Below are 21053 nucleotides of genomic sequence, written 5' to 3' on the forward strand. Positions count from 1 at the left end.
CTTACCACAACATAGCCACACTCATTACAATCTCCAGAGGATATCCACACGCACAAATAGCTCTCAGGCACAAGAGGGAACTATTTGACTGGTTCAACAAAATCAGGTGTCCCAGACTGTTCAAAGAGCTCTGCCTTGCAGCTAGAAAACTTATGATCTGGAGGGGAGACCAAACCTGTTCCTTTTCAACTACAAACTGAATTCTAACACAAACACTGAAAGACAAGCCTTGAGAACTGGAAGCAGCACAACTCAATAAGGTAAATACGGAGGTATAGAAAAGATACAAGGCCCACAGTCACTTGCTGTGCTTGACTTAGCTTACATTTACACACAGGGTACTAGAAGCATGTACCCCATGCTGAAATGCCTTGGCCTATCACCAAATGTCCTCTCCTGACCAGCCTGTGGAGAGAGGCTGCCTCTTTCCACAACTGACTGCAAGTGCTACTCTGTTGCTCCAGGTGAGTACTTTCAAGTGAAGGACTAAAAAGAATTTCATACCAGAGCAGCACCCTTTAAGTGCCTCATGGAGAAAAACATTTCATGAAGGGCATCTCACCACTGCAACTACTTGCAAAAATCTTGAGCCTGGTGTGAACATCCAAGCATGATCCACCTTGTCCCTCTCGCCAGCCCTCTAGCACAACCTGCAGTGTACCCAGCATTACAAACACAAAAGATTCACCTTGGTCACAAGGTTACCTTCTGTGATGGCCTACTACTGTAGAAGCATAGAGTTGGCTTTCTATCTGCAGCAAATGCATCCACGCAGAGAACAGATCCCAGGTAAGAAAGGTATTGCACAGCTCCAGCTCCTGAGGTCTCTGCTGCAGAGTTTCACACCTGTACTTACTGCTCTCATCACACAAGGCCCACTGCACCAGGAAGAAATAGCAGGAACAGGATCAAAAGCCCAGAAGAAAGCTGATGGGACAGACAAGGAACTAAACACCTCCACCAGTGCAGCTCACTCCTGGTCCTAGAAGAAAGGGAGGAACAAAGACCCCTCTCGAAATCCAGTCTCCTGCTGCAGAGACCAGGTATCAAAGCCAAACACATTTCACAAGAGCTGCCAAGCAGCTCATGTCTAGGAATTACCTTCCAGCTCCCAAGGCCCTGTTTCTTCACTTCATAACTATGAAGAGATTTCCTAGATTGATTTTCTTTCTCCAGACTTATCTATGACTTATCTTAAAATGCAGAGAATAGCCAAAGCAATCCCTAAGCATTTTGAAGTACAGCCAAGGGCTTTTAAAGTCTTTTCTTGCCTTGCTTGGCAAGACAAGTTATTGACACAGGCCACAGCACAGCAGAAGAGAACTGCAGCCTGGCTCTTCCACAGGGATTTCTGCATGGTGAGGCAAACATATCTTAAAGAAACATGAGGGGACAGAAGGGCACTTCAGGACCAAGGCTCTGCATTGGGGGACCTCAAAGGAACCCCTTCAGGGAGCTTTCAAGGATCCACTGGCAGCACAAAATCTTCCCACCCTTCTGACAGGAGGAATCCCATGCCATCACTTGGAAAAAATCACCTGTCCTCTGGCAAGGGTCAAAGCAATTTGCTGGATGGCAATGCAAGAGAACTGCTAACAGGAGGTTTTTCCCTTCTGCCTTCTCCACCAGTTCTTACAGTAGGTTGCAAGCCTTGGTGGCAACTCTATGAGGTCAGGGCACAATGAGAAATGCAGCAACTTGCCCTGAGTGAAAGGCTGGTGGTGGAAACCCCATCTAAATGTTCTCATACACAGAAATCAGTCTTCCTGCTCCTAGAAGTCTGTGACTGTAACCTCCAGGGAAGACCCAGCTGGTTGCAAGTGCTCAAGGAAAACCAAACAGGGAAGGAAAAGCAAGAGTGTCTTTGTGGTCAGAAAATCATAAGGAAGAATGAAAGTCACCCTCACCCCACACCACCTGAGCTGGTACTTACACTGTTTGGATTTTGGGGAGATCAGGAACTTCCTCCTTTTTCTTGCGGAAGAAGAACCAATAAGTAAAAAGCCCAGTGATGAGTGAGATGAGAAACACATCAGTCATGCTGAAGAAGGAGTCCTGCGCAGTGCTTTCAGGGGGGGAGACTGTTGATTCCACGCCAGCATCCCCCATGATGGTCAGAGATACTGGAAGGAAAGAAAAACAGATGAACATCAGCAATCACAGGCAACCACAGAAAAACAGAAGAGCATTAAGGACCACTCAGAACATGATTTTCCATTATACACTTAATCCTAGGAACACATGGTAGCCCAACAGCTCCCAGAGATTGAGACATTCCATCACACTCTGCAAGATGTCTTCCTTCCTCGATATCTCACTACCCTGCCATGCTTGTCCCTTCCCACTGCATCCATGCTGATCTACTGGCAGTAACTTCTGCTCATCCCCAGCCAGCAACATTGGAGCAGCCCCATGTTCCAGCCAGGGAGCCCAGGCAGGCTGCTAACAGCCCAGCAAGGCTCAGCAGGGATGCATGGCCAGCCTTCAGCAGACCTTTACCCATCACACAGCCCAAGGGTGCTTGCTGGTGGGGGAAGACACCACTCTTTCACACACACCTCCAGATCTGTCCCTCCCTCCAAGGAGATGCAATGCTCCTGATTTACTGCAGCACTCACACACCGCAAAGCAGGACTTCTGCAAGCATCCCCACATCATGCCATTACAGCAGCAAAATGGTGAGTACTTCGTATTTACTATCCCCACATAGACCCCGTCCCTTGTACCTCGTTCATCTTCATCAACTCCACTCCCTTCCCTTGTTTAACTTCTGTTTCCTTGAATTACGAGTTCACCAGTAGGAAATTGAGCAGAGTTTAAGTGATTTGGCATGGCCATACTCAAGGTCTGAGGTAGAACAAGGACATGTACCCAGCCTTCAAGTCCCTGACTGCCCAATGGCCCCTGTCCATTTCGCAGGAGCCACCCATTGCTGCCTCCCTCCCAAACTCTGCCAAACTCTGAACTCTCCTGGCTGCAATTCAGATTGAAAGATTGCCTGCCCAATGCACAAGGGCACTCTCTGTCCGGGCAAACAGATAATTAACTCAAAACCTGATTCATAAGGGCAAAGTGACTCTTCTTGCACTTAGGCACCATGCCAGCCCAGGAGACCATGGACATTTGAACCTGCACACAGAAGAGTGACTCGGAGCTGTGAGGTTGCCACCGGAGTGAGGACATGTTGAGGCCATGTCCTGTGGCAAAGCTGGAAGAGAAACAGCAAACTGTGTCTGGGATGAGAAGTTGACTTAAGTTTAAACTCTGCTCATGGTTTATTCAATTCTAAGTCCAGGTTTTCACAACAGCTCATCCTTTTCACCTGACAGCACTCATGTAACAGCTAGGGTTCGCTTCATTCTCCTATTCACATTGTTGCTTGTCGTGAGCCTACTGAAGGAGCATGCAGCTCCAGAGATCACGGAGTGCAGCACAGGGAGAAGTCACAGCCACCCAGCAGCCATCACAGGTGGGCTGCTGGGCATTTCTGCAGATCAGCGCGCTCTCAGCTCTACAGGAAGCTTCATTTAGTGAAGAGCTTGGCAAGTGACTACCACAAAAGGCACCAAAACCACTGCAGAACCCACATTTGCTGCTGGCTCTCAGAGATGACACTAAGCAGGGAGTAGGAAGAAAAACATTAGCAATGCAGTGCAGACTAGCAAAGTGCTTGCTCCTCTCATCAGGTCACCCTGTCCTCCCTCCCTCATAGAGAGGCTTTCCATCTCCAAATCTCAGAGCCAAGCAGGAGATGGGTGTTATTTCTGTGTAACTGTAGACTAAACTGTTAGGAAAGCCTCCACAACCAGATCTCTGCTGCCAACAACACACAGCTCCCAGCAGAGTCCTTCCTCTCATCCCTGATGGGGATTTACTGTAGGAGATGGTCTGAGAGAAGGCATTGATGTGAGGAAAAGCACTGCTAGCTTATTGCTTCCACTCCTGATGAAACCTCAGAGGAAGCTATTGGAAAAAATGAGGCTGATGGAGACCATGCTATGCTGGCTTGGGGCAGGCAGCCCTTTCCTCCTAAGCACCAAATCAAGCACTTGCAGCAGCAAAGCCCTTGGAAATTTTCTTGCAGCAAACACAGCAGCCATGTAACTGCCCACCAACCAGCTGCACATAGAGGAAAGTTTCTAGCCAGACACCTCTAGCAAGCAAGGGGTGGGAAGCATACAGACCCTGTGTATGCCTGGCCCCCAGCAACCCCACCCTCCAGCTCAGATAACTCAGCACAGATATCCACCAGCTTCCCAGGGCTTTGCTTTCAACAGCTAGAAGTGCAGTGCCTTGGAAGGCATCCTCAGGAGTGAAGCTTTCAGGAATGCAGTGCGGACAGGAGGGGGAGGAAGCCAGACCATCTCCTGGCCTTCACCGTGCTGCAGCTCTCCAGCACTTCAAAGGTGAACCCTACAGCTGCAGCAACAGCTGGGCCACCCCCTGCTCACTCACAGCCCGAGGGAACAGCATCAGTTCTAGAAGCTCAGGGCACAGGAGCTAGAGTCTGGTCTGCTCTCATCTCACCATTCGCAAGTCCCCATGGCAAAAAGGCTCTGTACTGAGCTCTGACCCTGGAAAGAAACAGCGCTGTCCTCCAGTGATGGAGCCAAAGACACAAGAAACACTAATTCTGATGCTTGGTTCCATTTGGCCCTGGATATTACCATTGATTCAAGCCAGCTACAGATTTTTCTTTTTTCTCTCCCTTTCCCATCCCTAGGAACCAGATGTAACAAAAGAAACACAAAGGATGTGGGACTAAACTTTACACTTCTTTTTTAGAAAGCCTGTCATAACTCAGAATTACTGATTTATCTCCCTTCACCTGACACAGGAAGATTATTTCTCAATTTATCTCAGACTCAACCTAGCTGGCTAGGTTGCAATTACCTTCCAGAAGGTGACAGCAATTCACCAGCTAATACACATCCTTCTCAAACCTCCAGTGAAGGGAAAACTGACTCTCACTTGGGATTTAGCTCTCCTGGAAATCCCAGTCTCTCGGAAGATCCTACTAGAATCAAATCAGTTCTCTACAAGGGAGAACAAAATTTATGATGCAGAAGTAAAAGTCCCCCTTATATCAGCTTCAAGGGTAGCTATTTTATCCTCAATGTTTACTGTACCTTCAGTCAAGATAACAATCAAGATAAGGCAGACATCCAACTCCCCACCTCCCCCTGCTTTTTAATATCAGTCATGCCTACATTTCTTGCTCCTCATCTATGCATGCAGTATCTGGTGAAAAGCAATCAGTCTCAGCCACGATGTAAGGTATCTACATAGAAAAGCCACAGCATTTTGAAAGACTACAGTCAAGCAGCACTATTTCAGCACAGCTTTTCAGCCTCTCAGTGCAGCTTCTAAACCTGGGACTGCGCACAGTACAGCAGCTCGCAGTCATTCCAATCATCGGGGGCATCTCTGCACATCCCCCTGCTGTCAAAGTGATGCATCTCTTTTTCACGTTAAAGAGTTTTATTTCTAATTCTACGTGGTCAGCAACCCAAGCAGATCTGTTATTCTCCCTCTATTGTTCACAGCTGGTGGCAGTATTAAGTGGTGCTACAGATGCACCCAAAACCATGCTGCAGCCCTCAGCTCCAACTGGCAGGCAGAACATCACGTTCATATAGCAGGTGGCTAGAAGGTCTCCCTTTCCCCAAAATACAAGGAAGTTTCTGAGAGTCACAGATTGCTTGTAGTACAATATAGTGACCAATAACCCTTGGCTCTGAAGTTAAGTTCATGACTTGTGCAGGAAGCTGGCTCTTCACAAAAGTAACCTTTTATCTATATGATGTTGGTGTTTTTTCAAGCATCCCAGGATGATTTGCTTTCTTGGCCCACTGCTGCAGCCTGTGAATCCAAGCTCTGAGCTCAACCCTCCTCTGACCTGTGCTGTCAGAAGCAGGATATGACAAACTGACATCAGCCCCACTGGCCTGAGATGAGAAGGAGAAGCAGACTGCTGACAAGGCACAGCCCCAGGCTGCTCTCCACCTCAGCTCCCACAGCCACCCCCCTGCCCAAGGCCAAGATTCCACCAGCCAGCTGATTACAGCAGCCTGTAGCACCAACAAGCCCAAAAGTTCAGCTTGACACAGAGAAAGGCTCTTCCTGATCCGTACACTCATGCAGCGATAAGCACAAGCCCATCTCCCACATCATTGAGTCTATTGAGGCAGCCAGCTGAACTTCTTAAAAAGCTTTTCAAACCAAACAGAGCAGCAGCAGTGCACTCTGGACACATGGAGATAAAACAAACATGGGAGCTGCAGGCAGAAGCTCTATCTCATAATATGTGCACTCTAAATCTGCAATGACTGAACCAGAGGAGTCACCAAGCAACAAATGCACGCGGTGTCACTGGGCAATAAACACCTAAGGCTCACAATGACGCTCCTGGTGCCAGGCACCATGCAGAGGCAGACCAGACAGCTCAGCCTTCTGGGTCCAGGCCATCTCAGCTGCTGGCCAGGGGAGCAAAGAACTGGTCTAAATCCAAACCATGGCCTGCAGGAGCAAGCTGTACGCCTTGCAGCTGTACAGCCATGTGGCCAGCATGAACCAGAGCACTATGTCCTTCTCTGTTCACTGAAATACTCCCATCAAGCAAGGACGCTTACTGGACTCTTTTTCTGTTTCTTATCACTGGAAATCTCTCCAAGTCAGCACCAAAACAAACTGCAACACACACTCAAAGATCTCCCAGTTCTTTCAGACTGTCTTTCTCCATGTCAGGCTCCCAGCAAAAGCCCTGTGCAGCTGCGCCAGGGAAGAGAACAAAGGAGTGTGCTGGTGGAAACAGCCTGGCAGAGCACTCCTCTTGCTTCCTGCAGCCACATGACGACCCTCGTGCCATTGACTCAGCACATACTTTGCATTATTAGAAAAAGCAGAAATACAGCTGTCACGATTACTAGCGTTGGAAGGTCTGAATGGGGGGGGAGGGGGGTGGTCAGTGTCATCACGAGATAAGGAAGCCATGAGCCTCTGCACACAGTTGGATGGAGAAGAAGGAAGGAACTTGCTTACAAGCAGGAATGAAGTCCTGTGGTAGGGAAAGGGTTGTCTGTTTTCACCCACTAAAGATAACAAGATTAGCAGGTTACTGAAGTGCCAGGAAGAAATCCCAGTCTTAAGCCCACAAGAAAGGAGTGCCAACAGGAACAGAGCAGGTTTGTGGTGGAGATGGTTCTGCTGCCCATGACTGAGTCCAGCTGCAGAGACAACTTCCCTGTGTGCTGGTGAATAGTATTAGGCCAGGAGACCTTTGGGGCAAACTGCTTCCCTCACTGCAACAGTTTGGTCAGCTGTGTGGGGCTGATTCTCACCACTGCCTGAGAAACCAAGGCTTCCTATGCACCAAGGCTCATTATGTCTATCGCTTCCATAACGCTTCCAAACCCCATCACATCCTGCAACTTGCCATTCCCCACCATCAGTTCAAGGGTGCAAGGCATTAGCCCCCAGCTAAAGAGAGGACCTTGAGGAGAGTAAGAAAAGTACACAGATCAAAGCTTTTGTGCGTGTGTGTGTGTGTGAAACAGAACAAATTACTTTCGCTGTGCAAGGTCGCTTCCAACCAGGCCTTGACATACCAGCTCAGACATCAGAATTTCTATTTTCAGAATGGGACAGATGCAGAATGTGCATCAGTCAAACTGGAGCTTGAAACACTGCATATTTGAGCTTTCACTGTTACACTGGGATTTTTCTGGCCAATAGCTCTTATTCAAGGACAGTGGAGCAGCTGTAAAAGCATGGAGAACAACAGGAGAGGGTTTACTGAGGCAGAAAGCAACTCTACCCTAGGGGTATGCCAAGGTGTGGCTATGCAATGAGTCCAGGACACTGAACCAGAGGATTTAAGGCATTATCCAACACAAGAATGAAATCAAACTTGTTTTAACAACACAACCTAGTATTACTGAGTTTGCACACTTCCATTCATCCATTCATTAAAGGCTGTCTCTCAGCCTTTAAACACCAGGCATTTCACTGGCTCAAACACTCAAACATCCACTTTTGCACAGATTAACATGAGCCAGCAGAGAAAAACAAGCATTCAGGATTGCAGGACAAACAGAACCTGAGAAGTGCGTGCAAACTGAACCCCTCTGCTAATTAGTGCTGCTCCCCAGCTTTCCTTCCTACAGAGGGACAAATTCAGAGCACCATGCCACGCATGCGTACTATGAAAGGAGAACAAAGGTCTCAATGCCACCAACATTTAGAAGTTGAGGAAAGACCACAGGAGCTGCAGATCACCCTTCTGCCAATTGCCATAGGCTCTTCTCACTCAGAACAGCTGCTCAGAGGGTTGTGCTGCAAAATCTCAGGAGTGAGCCTTTCATGCACCTATCTTGCACGGTTCAGGTCCTGACTGCTGAAGATATTTTCATGCTCAGGAGGTTGCTAATAAACACCATATTCCCTTCTGCAGCTGCTGTACCCAAAACTGCTAAAGCTGCAGTGAAAACTCCTCCTCAGAACTGGCCACTTGCTGACCCTGTGCCTGCATTCGATAAGGGCATCTATGATTTTACCCGCAGGCACTTACAGGGAGCAGAGCATCACAGGGCTGGTAGCTGCAGACTTTCATCTCTTCCACCAAGAAGAGTTTAGATGGCAAAAGTCTCTAACACTTTTCTCATTCAAAAGTCTTCCTTTGAAGCTAGCAGCTGGAAGAGAGTCAGAGATCCAGCACAAGCTTAAGAGCTGTGAACAACCTCTGTTTGGAACAGTACATTTTGGGGGAAGTTATTTATTTACTTAAAGAAAACCCTGTGGTATTTGTACAGAACCAGAATACTTTGTACTTGTAAGGTAGCTTTCCCCAGAGGATGTGGAAGCATTTCAAATATTTTGCACCCGCATTCTGTATTGATGTAAGGGCAGGAGGTGTTACCACACGATCCTTGCATGTGGCCACATTGCTATCAACCACATGGAAACTCTCTGTGAAAGCTGTCCCCCAGGCCCCAGAAGCAGACTGTACATCTGGCTGATCCAGGAGGGTGCACAGTCCCCCAGTGAACATCCTTGTCTCTGTGGGTGAGGCACTCCAAGCTGAACACCTGAGAAACACAGGCAACTCCTGAGCTCTGTTCCCTGCAGACACACACAACCGCATGCAGGCAGGCAGTGCCAGCAGACCCCAGAACATCAGCTCTGTAACCCAAAGCTGACAAACTCATGCCAGAAAGGGACATCAGACCACAGAACAGCAGACAAGACAGGCAGGGAAAGTAAGTAGGGTCACAGGTTGAATGGTTGAACTCAAGTTATAAAACTCACAACATTCCAACTCCACGCTCCCATTCTAGTATGGTCAACATAAACAGAAGATACTTGACACGCAGTTTTTCTTTCCCTTTGTAAGAATAGCTGCTCCTCTTACCTCAAGTATGTATGCACACAGCCCTGTTACACAACCACAGCTTGCACAATCCTTGCAGGCATTTTATCAGCTTGCTCCTCCAAGGCTTCAAGTTAGTTAGAATCAAGAGATGCTAGCAATGACCTGCGAAAGCAAGTCAGTAGATACATTCCACAAATAACTGTGCAGCAACATCCAGTGTACTTGCCAGTGCCACGAAGATTGATCTAAAAACACCCCAAGCAGGTAACTAAGCCTCCACAGAAGATCTGCACATGTATTGACAGAGCCAGATTTTCCAAGGAGAAAAATCCAACCCGAGCTTGAACTCTGAACCTACTCAACTCCTAGTTCAGGAAGAATGGAAAGGAAAATTAATCAGTAATTCTACTTTACTCTTTGCAAAGCCATAACTAGAGGCACAGAAGCGGCCAATAGCAAGCAGGAATGCTACAATAGTCTGCCACAGTATATCACATTCAGCTACCCTTTGGACTTGTGGCCTTAGAAAAGCCAGAGATAGGAGCACTCCTCTTCCACTCTTTGTGGACTCTGTAAATGACAAGTAGCACATAATTGACTTGAACTGCAGAAAGAGATAACAAACAGCTTGTAATTGGAGAGAAGCAGCAAGAGATTATGAGCAGCCTGCAATTATTTGTCCTGTTATATGAAATTTCAAACTCCACAAAAAACACTCTTGGCAGGCGTGCACCAGCCTCTATGGTGCTCATGACTCACTCAACAATAGCATGTATACAGACACTTGGATCAAATGATCACACTGGGAAAGCAACTTATGTAAGTTCTAAGAATTGCATTTTTAAAGGTAGGAGAGCTCATGTCAGGCAACAGAACAAAGTTCAGTGTTAGCAGAGGTAACTGCCAAATCGCTTTTTATGTGAGAGAAAAGAGATGGGGAGGAGATGGTCAGAGCACAGATCTGAGCAGGGAAATCTTGCCCAGTCCTTCAGGACAGAGCAAACATTATCTTTGCTGTGTCTCAACAGCTAAACATGAGAGTAAAGATCAAAGGGGATTTCAGTCCACGTGTGGCTCCACATGTTGCTTTTATTGCAGGTGAACTGCGTAAAGAAATCATCACTCCCCAGCTCCCAGCCTGTCAGCTCCTGCTGCCAGCCATCCGTTCCAAACCCCAGTGCGTCCACAGATACTCCACCTGTGACACTCAAAAGGAACACATTACCTTGCACCTGCTGTTCTGCAAGCAAATACTGATGGGACCCACGAGCTCCAACACGAAGGGCAGCGAGCAGCAGGGAACACTTCCCTCAAAACAAGATGAGGAGTGTGGCCACGCAATCCTGTCCAGCTGCCTGCAAGAAAGAAAAATAAAGGTTGTAGAAACCACCTCCTTGCTCAACTCAGACTAGGCACCACCCCAGCAATTATTGATTGAAAAGGAGGCAACTGCAAAGTGATGACATAACAAGAGATTTTCCTGTCAGTTAGGGCAGGACTCTAATTAACAGTGTTAAGCCAGATGTGTGGCACTAGCTCCTCCTTTCTGCCCACTCTTCTCCTTACTCTTTCAATGTAAAAGCCTTGGAAAGTAAGTGAAAGTGTTCAGTTGCCACCATTTTTCCTGCAGTGTTGGTTTCCTCCCTGTCTTCCCCACCATCATGGGAAATTGTTTTGCAAACACCTCTTTCTGCACTTTCCCATCCATGTGCAACACACAGGACTCTTTCAGCACAGCCCCAAACCTGGGGGCTCTACGCTGTGCACACCTGGATTCAGAGCAATCAACCCAACAGAACATGCATTGAGACAGCTCTAGGTTCTCCAGGAGCAGCCCAACTCACCAGCCCTTGCCCAGCAAACACCAGTTTCCTCACTTGCAGCAGACTCACCCACAAGTGTGCTTTGTGTGTGCACAGCTCAACAAAGTTGATGAGTAGATGAAAGATCTACAGGAAAAGTAAATGACAGCACTCTCCTTTCTAATTAGCAAAAGGTGCATGCGCTGCTCCTCACTGTAGGCCACACAAAGCCTAAAGCACTGCAAAGGGGAGATGCCTTCATCGATATGAGCACCGTTTTACTTTCCAAATTTAGAAGCAGAGACCTGATTCACCTTTGTGCTCTTCTGATTTCTCAACAGGATGCTACTGCTTCTTAGAAACAGCTGTAAAAGCCAAAACCCGTTCCAGTTTCCCAGATTCATTCAGACTAAGCAGAACTAAGTAACCCTTCTTCATGCATTCCACCAAGCGTTATCATTTGCCTTTATGTCCTGAAGGTTAACCCACACCAAACCCAGGGACCAAAGCACACTCCAACAAGCAAGGAGACCTCCTAAGAACCACCTCCAGTTTGATGGCTGATGCCCAACGAACACCAGAACCAGGCACCTTCACCCCCTCCTGCTTTAACAACCCCAGACACGAGACTTCCCATTATTTCCTTCTGTCAGCACGTTCCCTAGGGGATAACTTCACCCCCAGCACAGTTCAGCAGCCTGGCACCGGTTGGATTGTTAAGGCCCACGCAGCCCTGCTGTGTTCTGGGTGTCCCCATCGGACCGGGCTGGGCGCAGCTCTCTGGGCTGCCTCACCGCCATCTGAGTAAAGAACGCCCCTCAGCGCCCAACCCTAACCTCCCTCGTTTAGTTTACAGCCATCCCATATGGCTCTACGGCAGACACAGACAGAAAAGCAGCAGCGCTCTCGGCGGGACCCAGGATCACAACGCAGCCCCCCATCGCAGGGCCTCACTTCCCCCGGCCCCCCCGGCCCCATGGCCCCGTTCACCTCAGTCATCCCCGTAACCGGGCCCCGTTCACCTCCGACCCCCCGCCCCCAAACAGCCCCCTTCTCTCTCCCCAATCTCGGCACGCCACCCACCCCGCCGTGCCCTCACCCGCCCCGTTCCCGTGCCGTCTGACGCTGGCGGTGCCCGCAGCCCGGCGCGGCCGGCACGTAGGGCGGCGCGCACCACTGTGCGCACAGAGCGGGGAGAGCTGTGAGCCGCCCCCGCCTCCCGCCAATGGGCTGCGAGCGGGCCGCGCGGACACCCCTCACCGCCTCCCCCCGCCTCCCCCCGCGGTTGGTACGGTCCCAGCGCGCCTCTTGCTGGGGAAGCCTTAAAGGGACAGAGCAGCGGGGAGGGTGCGCGGCTCAAAGGTCACGGGGTGGTCCGAGGTCGGGGGAAGGATGACGGTGGAAGCGGCAGCCACGCCACGCTGCTCAGCGACAGAGGTACAGACAGATGGACATGTAGGTATACGGCCATATAGCCACGGATATAGGGACGCTGACACACGGTTATAGAGAGACAGATAGACATACATAGGGATGGGGATACAGAGATGCATACAGGCACATAGATACATGGACGCACGGGCAGATATATAGACATACAGAGATACGCAGACATACACAGGCACATAAGCAGGCGTACAGGCAGACACACAGATGCATAGACAAGCAGATATGGGTGCACAGATTTAATGTGCAATTTAACCTCAAACCATGCTTTTAGCCCTTTGCTAAAGCCCATGCTGCTGGCAGCAGCATTGCACAAGAAACGTCCCTGGAAGGAGAGATTTCACAACCTGACCCCCAAGACCTGGCTGTAGCACCACTGCAGCTCTGCTCTTTTTGTAAAGCTGCACCACAGCCACAAACACTGCTGGACTGAAGGCCCCAATGCAAGGATGCATGAGAGGCACAGAGGAGTCCTGGGGGGGACTTTGCTTCTGCAATGCACAAAGAACCCTCACTGGAGCATGACAACAGCGGTCACGGTGGTGCCTTTCACACCCCATAGCACCCATGAACCAGCCAAAGGTTAGGGCATGACGTTCAGCCTCTCTCCTCTGCAAAGCCCAGTTGGCACTGCCCACCTCCTCCTGGCTGCAAGAGGTGTGGGCAGCACAGTGCAGGCACATCGAGTCCATGGTCCCGCTGCTATCACCACGTTGACACTCACACCAGAGTCAATAACACCCACGGAGAAGGCACAAAGTCCATGTGGGTGAGCAGGGGGCACCCGAGGGGTCAGCAGAGGTGCAGGGAGAGGCACTGACCTGACAAGCCTGTTTCCAGCTGAGCAGAGAGCATACGTGGGCACAGCTAGTGTGGTCACCCAGGCCTGGATAACTGCGCACGTTGGCTTTGCCAGAGAGAAATAAGCAAACTGGGAAGCACAGAAATAAGAGGAATATTGACCCATTAGCATGGTGACAGTGATATCACCAGCTTAGCTGGCTTGTGCCCTTTCAGCCCGGAGTCACTTTGTGCCCTGCTTCCAGGAGAGAATCAATCCTGATCTTTGAAGAAGTGCCAGCTGTACTGGGAATGCACTGGGGGTACAGAAGAACAAACCTTTGGAGACAGTATGTTCTCTAGGACAGCCTGGAGTTGTATTGATTTTTTTTGTCACTATTTTTTCCCCCCTTTCTTTTTTAAGAATAACTTCAATTCTTTATCTCCCCTCCAAGGAAGGGAGCTGGTACTGCAATTTGTGATCCATAGCATTGCTGTCAGCTCAGACACATGCCAAGGCCGGATGAACAGATGATTTCTGCCTCCCTCTCCCGAGTTTCAATTCCTTCTTTCAGCCTTCAGCCACAATTGCACATCCCATCCTGTCCCTCTCTCTCCATTCCCCTCTGAACCCACTGCCAGCCCTAAGGAACTGGGACTTGGTTGAACTCCACTGCTGGAAAAGCAGCAGGTCCTCCTCTGATTTATACAACAATGTTTAACTGTCACAACTGCCCTCAGGAAAGGCAGGGAACAGACTGTTAGAAATCATCCGTGTCGTTCAAAATGTCTGTCTGAAGGCCACTGAACATTTCAAGTGCCATGTGGGCACAGGGCAGTTGCACAGTTGGACTCAGAGCAGCCCCAGGGTCACAGTGCTAGTTGCAGTGATCAGAGACCAAGTGACATGCCAAGATCTTCAGGAAGCTGACAGCAGAGCTGGAGCCAGAAGGAAAAAAACCTCAAATCGTGGTTTTGCCCCCATTCTTCTAGGATGTCCCTCCCACAGAGCTGCAGTGGGCACCTGCACCCAGCACAGAGGGGTTAAGGGCTGGTCCCTGCTGCCTCCTGCATGGGCAGGAGCCCACCTTCATTCCTGTAAGGAGACCCTCTGCCTTCTCCCCTCACCTATCAGTCAGGGCTGTTCTCGCTGCTTGCAGTGACAAAGCAGTGACTCTCAGAAGCCAACATTTACTTCTTACCACTTAATACATGCTATGAAACTACTCACTGGAAACCATGCCATCCTTTTGATGGTTCTGCAACTGGTAAGAGTTGAAACAGATCAACTGTTAAAAGTCAGCAAATAAAAATAACCAGCTTCCACACCAGCAAGCATTTTCCAATGTGCAGTGCTACTCTTCTCCAACGTGTGTCCTCTGCCACCAGCCTATCATGCAGACTGCACCCAGCTGTCCCCATGGGACTGAGACCACCATCCAGAGGCTCTCCCCACTTGACAGCAAACCAGGACATGTGGCAGTTTGTCTTCTAGATTGTATTTCAAGCTTTCAGTTTTATCATACACAACATTTACCATTGCAAACAGCCCTCATCACTCTAGTGTATTTTCTGCACAGTGATAAAATTCACAAGATCTCATCTTATGTAGATCTCACAAGGAGGAAAATCAAGGCACCAGAGTGGAACATCAACATTTCAATGATTATCTCTAGCAGTCCTTTCCTGGTATTGAAAACATCCTTTTAACTTCCAAACAAGAGCCTCATCCTGTTTGTGCTGCACACAAAACTTAACAATGAAATTCTTGTTAGCAGCTCAGGAAAAACGAGACTGTGAAACCAAGTCCATCTGTCGACCCAGGGAGGGTTGAAACAATCAGGAGTGGGATGGAGCTGGCCACCAACTCCAGGCATCCCACCACAAGCCTGTTCCCAAATTATTGCATCTTCCTTCTGAAAGCCTCTGCCCCACCTCTGTCTTTGCAAGCAGCTTCTTACTGTCATGAATCTGAGGTTCAAGCCCTCTCCCTTCACCTTGGCCTTCCCCCAAAGCAAGTCCCTGTGAAGCCACACATACCTGTGGCAGTTTTCACAGAAGAGCTGCTGGAGAAGTGGCTGTACAGCAACACATGGCTTCTTCAGACACTGAAGAGGGGGAAAGGTGAAAGAGAGGCATGCACATGCTTTGGCTCATGCATCAGCAATGCTGTTTCCAACCCTGGTTCCCTGATACACAGGAAGAGCCCTGTGCTAGTGTAGGGGACAGGCTAGGCATGTTCAAAACATTTCCAAGGGCAGAAATGCCTCTCTGTGTTACATATAACTTTTTTTTTTTTTTGGGGGGGGGGGGAGGGGAGGAAGGGAAGAAAACTTTAAGTAATGAATCAACTGCAGTAGCTGAGATCCTGCTTGATTCATAATCAGAGAAACAGGAGATTCCTCCTAGACATGGTACAGTAAAGCCACCACAAAGTGGGAAATAAAGCTCTGGCTCTCCAAGTGCTACCACCTAAAATAAACACTTGTGCTACTACCACAGCCACCAAAAGGTACGCTCTGCTCTGAATCCCATGCTGAAAACTCCTCTTTCCCATACACCTTTCTACCACCTCTAAAGAAAACCCACAGTGATTTTGCCAATATTGGTGGGTGACACACCAAAAGATGAAAAATGTGAACATCCCCAATGGGAAAGCTACATTCCAGGTAATTCTTATAACCCAGTTTTAAAGTCCCTCCCTTTTTGGATTTATGCATATTTGCTGCACAAATGGCCACAATCCCTTACTAAAGACTCTTCCACTGCTTCTTATGCATTCAAGGCTGCCTTGCTGACAAGTGCAGGGGTGACCTGTCTGTATATGACCCTGTTCATTGCAGGGGAATTGGACTGCATGATCTTTAAGGATCCCTTCCAACTCAAATGATTATCAGTGGTATGAAGGCTGAGCTAGCGCGGAGCTATCAGAAATAACAGTGTGTTGTTGAGTGCACAGACTGCACTTCAGTATTTAAGAGCTGTTTTTTGAGGGTTTTGGGGGACAGAAAAAGGTGCTTTTTATTCTGTTCTCCTTGTCCCAGCCCTGCCTTAATGCGTACCCTCAGTGGAGAAATCACTACTGAAAGACTTCTTCACTCAGATGCTGACTTATAAACTAAGGCTTCCATGCTTCCACCTTCTTCTGTGCCCTAACTACATCACACATGTAAACAAGATAGGAAGCTAAGAGCCTTGACGTAGATGGGATGTATCCTTATCTCTGCAGCATGGCTCAATCCCAGATTAGTCCAGTGTTTTGACTATTAGCTTCCATCTTACCTTGAATTGGAGGACAGAGGCTCTGAAACTGTAGGTATTGTGTGGAGAAAGAAGACTGCTAAACACTACAATGAGAAAAGTATTCAGTAGAATTAGAAATGTGGAGAGGCAATCCAGTCTCCTTCCCTCCACAATGCTAAAAGAAGTATCAAAATTAAAAGGAAATAGAATTAAAGTAATCCATTTAGGTAGTCACCTCAGAGACAGCAACAGTGCCAGCAATTGCTGCTCCGTGAGCATCACATCGTCTTCCCTGCTGCTGCAAGTCCTGCTGCTTTCTGGAGGATCAGTACACCTGAACTCTTGAAAATTCAGCTGGAACAGGAGCTGCTGAGGCTGCTGGATCCCCTGATGCTTGCTGAACCCCAGCCAGGAGGTCCAGGCCAACAGGTGACTGTGGACCAGTCAGACACACGCGCTGTGGCACAGAGAACTTGCTTATCTGGCAGCACTGTCCAGGCGAGGATCCAGTGTGGGACTGAATGTAGCCCTCTGCAGAGGCACCTCTGGCTTGGTAGGGGGAAGAAACAAGGCTGCATCTTGCATAGCTGTGCTGAGGTCCCACGTGTCCCAAAGCATGGCCAAATCCTGGCGTGCAGCTGTCCTGAAATCCCTGGCTCTGAACACCTGGGTGCTGCATCTGGGAGGCTGGAAGAGCCGAAGGTGAAGAGCAGTAGTAGCTTTGAGTGGGATATGTGCCAGGCAGCGGGGTAATCCTGGACAGAAGAAAACAGAAGGCTATACTGTGTTCAAAACTGTCACTGCCTAATTAGTGCTGGAAGTGCCCTGGGGGTTGATTTCCTCCTGACCAGTGCTCAGAAAGGTCACAGCAATTCATCAGAGATTCTCTATTACAAGTAGCATTTGAGTAAAAATAGGTTTACTAATTACCCAGGACAGATATGCTTACACCAGACCCACTCTAACTCTACACCCACGGAACGAGGAGGGTTTTAGTCTGGAGTCTCTTCATGCGAGAAACATGCCAGCCAAACCACAAAATGCTTTTACAATTTCCATAGACATCCTCTCTGCCTTCCACTGAACCTAAGTTATTGATCAGGAGAAGTCACAGCTGCCAAGTGTTATTTATTAAGAAGGCCTTCAGTAGAAGTAGCAGCTCAGGGTAGAGAGCAAAAGAGAAGGAGGAGAGAGAGTTGCAAATAAAATGAATCATTCAGAAGCAAGGTCCATAAACAGCCCTTGCCAGCAGAAGGCATGACTCATCCCACCAAAACACACCAAGTGAAAACCTCACCCAGAAGCCAAAGTCTTGGGAACTTCCAGAGCACTGCTCAGCCCATGTACATCACTAAATGAGTGCAGAGAATCAAGGCAATATTCACAAAGATCACGTGAGTACCAGGAAAAATGAGAAACTGGCTCATGCTGGGGTTTGGGGACTTGAGTTTATTTCCCCTGTACCTCATTTGTGGCCATAAGCCTGATGGAAAAGAGCAAACCTCCCAGAAATGCCTCCTGTCTGATGGGAAGTTGGTGTCTGAAGTCTTATTAATTAAAAAAACAAAAACAAACAAACAAACAAACAAGAAAACCAAGCCTATACACATATAGAGCTCATATTTAGGTATAAGAATCAAAATAGTAATTAATTAAGCCCCAGAAACAAGTATAGAACTTGTGCTTCAGACACAAAGACATACAAATTTAGCTGCAGAAATGGAAACATCCTAGAAACACCTTCCCACACCCTGCTTGATAATCAAACGTTTATGCAAATACCTTTGAGCCAGAACAGTCCGTGTCATCTCACCTAAAGAAAGCAAGTTAAGGCAGAGCTGTGCACAACAGCAGAAGCTTTAGGCTGAGGTAGACACAGGCTCAGCATATGGTGAGAAATTCCCTCCTCCCTAAAGCAGTACTAAAACAGGGAGTCACCATGTTCCCAGATTTGCCTGGCTTCCCCTGCAAGCACTCCTGCAGAGTTTGGTTGCATCTGGGCACATTCTTCCTACCAGCAAGGTTTTGTTTCATGGTTTCCCCTCAGGTGAGGGGAAATGTAAACACCTGGAAATGCTTCCAGTTCAAAGAATGCTTTACAATAAGCTGATGGCTTCAACAAAACGTGCAACTTAACCTGTAGCAGAAAACCATTGCTGTCTCTGTGAAACTGAAATGACATCTCAGGGTAGGGAAAAATTTGACCTCAACTTCTGAGTTTTTTTAGAATTTGCATGAGTTCTCATTGCTTGTGGCATAATCATTCCTGAATGTCAACTCCAGTGCTATGGTTCCTTTTCATTAAATCAACTTTGCCCCAATACAGAAAACATGCATTGAAAGGTCTCCTGTGTGATATCTTCAATTTATAATGTGCTGCTCCTACACAGGTTTGGATAAGACAAACATCCCAACGTTCGTGGGAGGTGAAGCCGTGCAAAGACTGACAAAGATCACGTCCCAAAGAGCAATTCAGCCAGACACAAGCACCAGAATTCATGTTACTTTCATGTCAGTGGAGCTGCAATACATGTAACGTGTACACAGCAGCCTTGCAGCAAATGAGCTTCACCTCAACTTAGTTTCCAGTGAAAGAGCAAACTGAGTTCATGTGTGATGATGTATCACAGCAATACCACAGCAACACCGATGTCCCACATTCCTGTTCTTAACATCCCATATAGGAACATGACCAGCACAATAAAGATTTTAAAGGTGATTTAATGCTTCCTCATGCCTCAAAAATCTCCCACAAGATATTTCATAGGAGCTCCAGTACTTACTTGCTGCTCTCAGTGGCTCTTCTCTCAGCTGAGGACCCCGGGATGTATTTTAGCCCTGGTATTCTCTTTAGCACACTGAAAGGGAACCTCTGATCCAGCTTAGAGGCCACCGACTCCGGAAGATCCAAGCAGAAACAGTAGCCAAGACCATCTGAAGTCAGCAGCACGTTAAGGAGGATTACTGACAAAATGCTCTCATTTCTTGCACTGCAACACACCATCCCTTCCACACCACAAACTAGTTTCCCTGGAGAATTCTTCTGGTTCTAGCTAGTGTTGCCCTTTCAGACCATCAGCCTTCTCATCTCCATCTTCTCTGCATACCTTAAAGCCACAGCAGAAGCATGGGATGAGAAAGAAATGCAGAACTGGGTGTGATGAGAAAAAGAGCCCAGAAAATATCATAAAGTCGATGCATCTTGATCACAAGAACTGCACCATCCTCTCTCCTCATGAAGCAACAATCTTACACTGATTTAGGGCTACATGTTCAGAAAGGATACAGGCTTTCCCAACTAGGAGCCCACAAAGGTTGCTCAGGAGAGAAGAGTGGGGGATAAACCACACCACAAAGAGCAGAAACCACGGCACCAGCATCACTGGAACTCTAAATCCAAAGAAGAGAGCCCGCTTCATTCGTGAGCGGGTGGTGGAGACACTCAGTGTAGCAAAAGCTAAAGGCATGAATCCTTTGGCATCTTCCACTTCTGACACCCTTGAGACAACAGTTTCAAGTAAGAGGTACAGGAGGCCGGTCAGGATGGCAAACACAATGGTGAGGAAGCAGTGCTTCACAGTGCCAACGTTCTTCTCAAAGCTGCCAGCAAAATACCAGATGACAATGGCACCACAGGTCAAGGATATCAGGTCTTCATAGACAAAGATGTAGGTAACCAGCCTGTGAACTGAGCATGCCAGTGTGTCAGAAAGGCAGAGACAGCAATGAATTTGTCCTAACCCGCTACAATTACAAGTTTAAGCAGAGGGAGACAGCCTACAAGATTAATCAACCTTTTTTTTAATCTATCCTGTTGCAGAAGAGAGGGAACTTGAGGCCTTTAAAACTACGAGTAAGGAATCAAAGACGGCTAAAACAAGAGCTATCTTGGGTACTGTAGGCAGATGGACTGACTTGCTGCTTACTGGGATGGTGCCTGGAAAACAGCAATAGCTTCTATAGTAAATATCAGCCTCGTTAGAAGGCAGAAGGCATAAAAATGACTGCTACAGTTTAACTCTGACTTTGCTCTCTTGCTTTAGCTACTGCAGTAAAAATAAAAAAAATACTTCTTAAACAGCCAGCAGAGAGATTTCTCTCATAAGTAAAAACATTTGGAGATTATCAGCTGGTAGCAACACCCTGAGGCCCTCTGGTTAGCAGTTCTGGGCATGCCAAGAAGCTCCCAAAGCCCTCCTTCCAACTACAGGATAAATACAGGAGAGAGCATCATTTAGCACAACCTGACAGCCCCAGGCAGGCAGTGATTTCACCATCAATTCAGCACACCACACTGCGTGAACACTGCAGCAAGGTGAGGAATTAATGATCAGCTCCTTCAGGAAATAGCACAGGGTGAGAAGAGAGCAACCAGCCAAGCTCTTAGCAGCGTGCCCCCACTATGCACTACG

General features: G+C 48.1%; 2 protein-coding genes across 2 annotated transcripts in view; both read right to left on the reverse strand.

The window, feature by feature from the left end:
• Positions 1-10678, reverse strand: part of LOC122184724 (NADPH--cytochrome P450 reductase) — a 24091-nt gene extending 13413 nt beyond the window's left edge. The window contains exons 1-2 of the mRNA XM_042879914.1: positions 10596-10678; positions 1934-2123 (exon numbers count right to left, since the gene is read on the reverse strand). Coding sequence (XP_042735848.1) covers positions 1934-2109 — 176 coding nt within the window. The 5' untranslated portion in view covers positions 2110-2123; positions 10596-10678. The remainder of the gene's footprint in view (positions 1-1933; positions 2124-10595) is intronic.
• The window catches only part of RHBDD2 (rhomboid domain containing 2), an 11977-nt gene continuing 1573 nt past the window's right edge, over positions 10650-21053 (reverse strand). The window contains exons 3-8 of the mRNA XM_042879945.1: positions 19928-20329; positions 19425-19575; positions 16877-17396; positions 16681-16745; positions 13440-13549; positions 10650-10725 (exon numbers count right to left, since the gene is read on the reverse strand). Coding sequence (XP_042735879.1) covers positions 16967-17396; positions 19425-19575; positions 19928-20329 — 983 coding nt within the window. The 3' untranslated portion in view covers positions 10650-10725; positions 13440-13549; positions 16681-16745; positions 16877-16966. The remainder of the gene's footprint in view (positions 10726-13439; positions 13550-16680; positions 16746-16876; positions 17397-19424; positions 19576-19927; positions 20330-21053) is intronic.

This window comes from Lagopus leucura, unplaced genomic scaffold (genome assembly GCF_019238085.1).
Source record: "Lagopus leucura isolate 7727_CA_CO unplaced genomic scaffold, USGS_WTPT01 Super-Scaffold_100024, whole genome shotgun sequence".
Classification (NCBI taxonomy): Eukaryota; Metazoa; Chordata; class Aves; order Galliformes; family Phasianidae; genus Lagopus; species Lagopus leucura.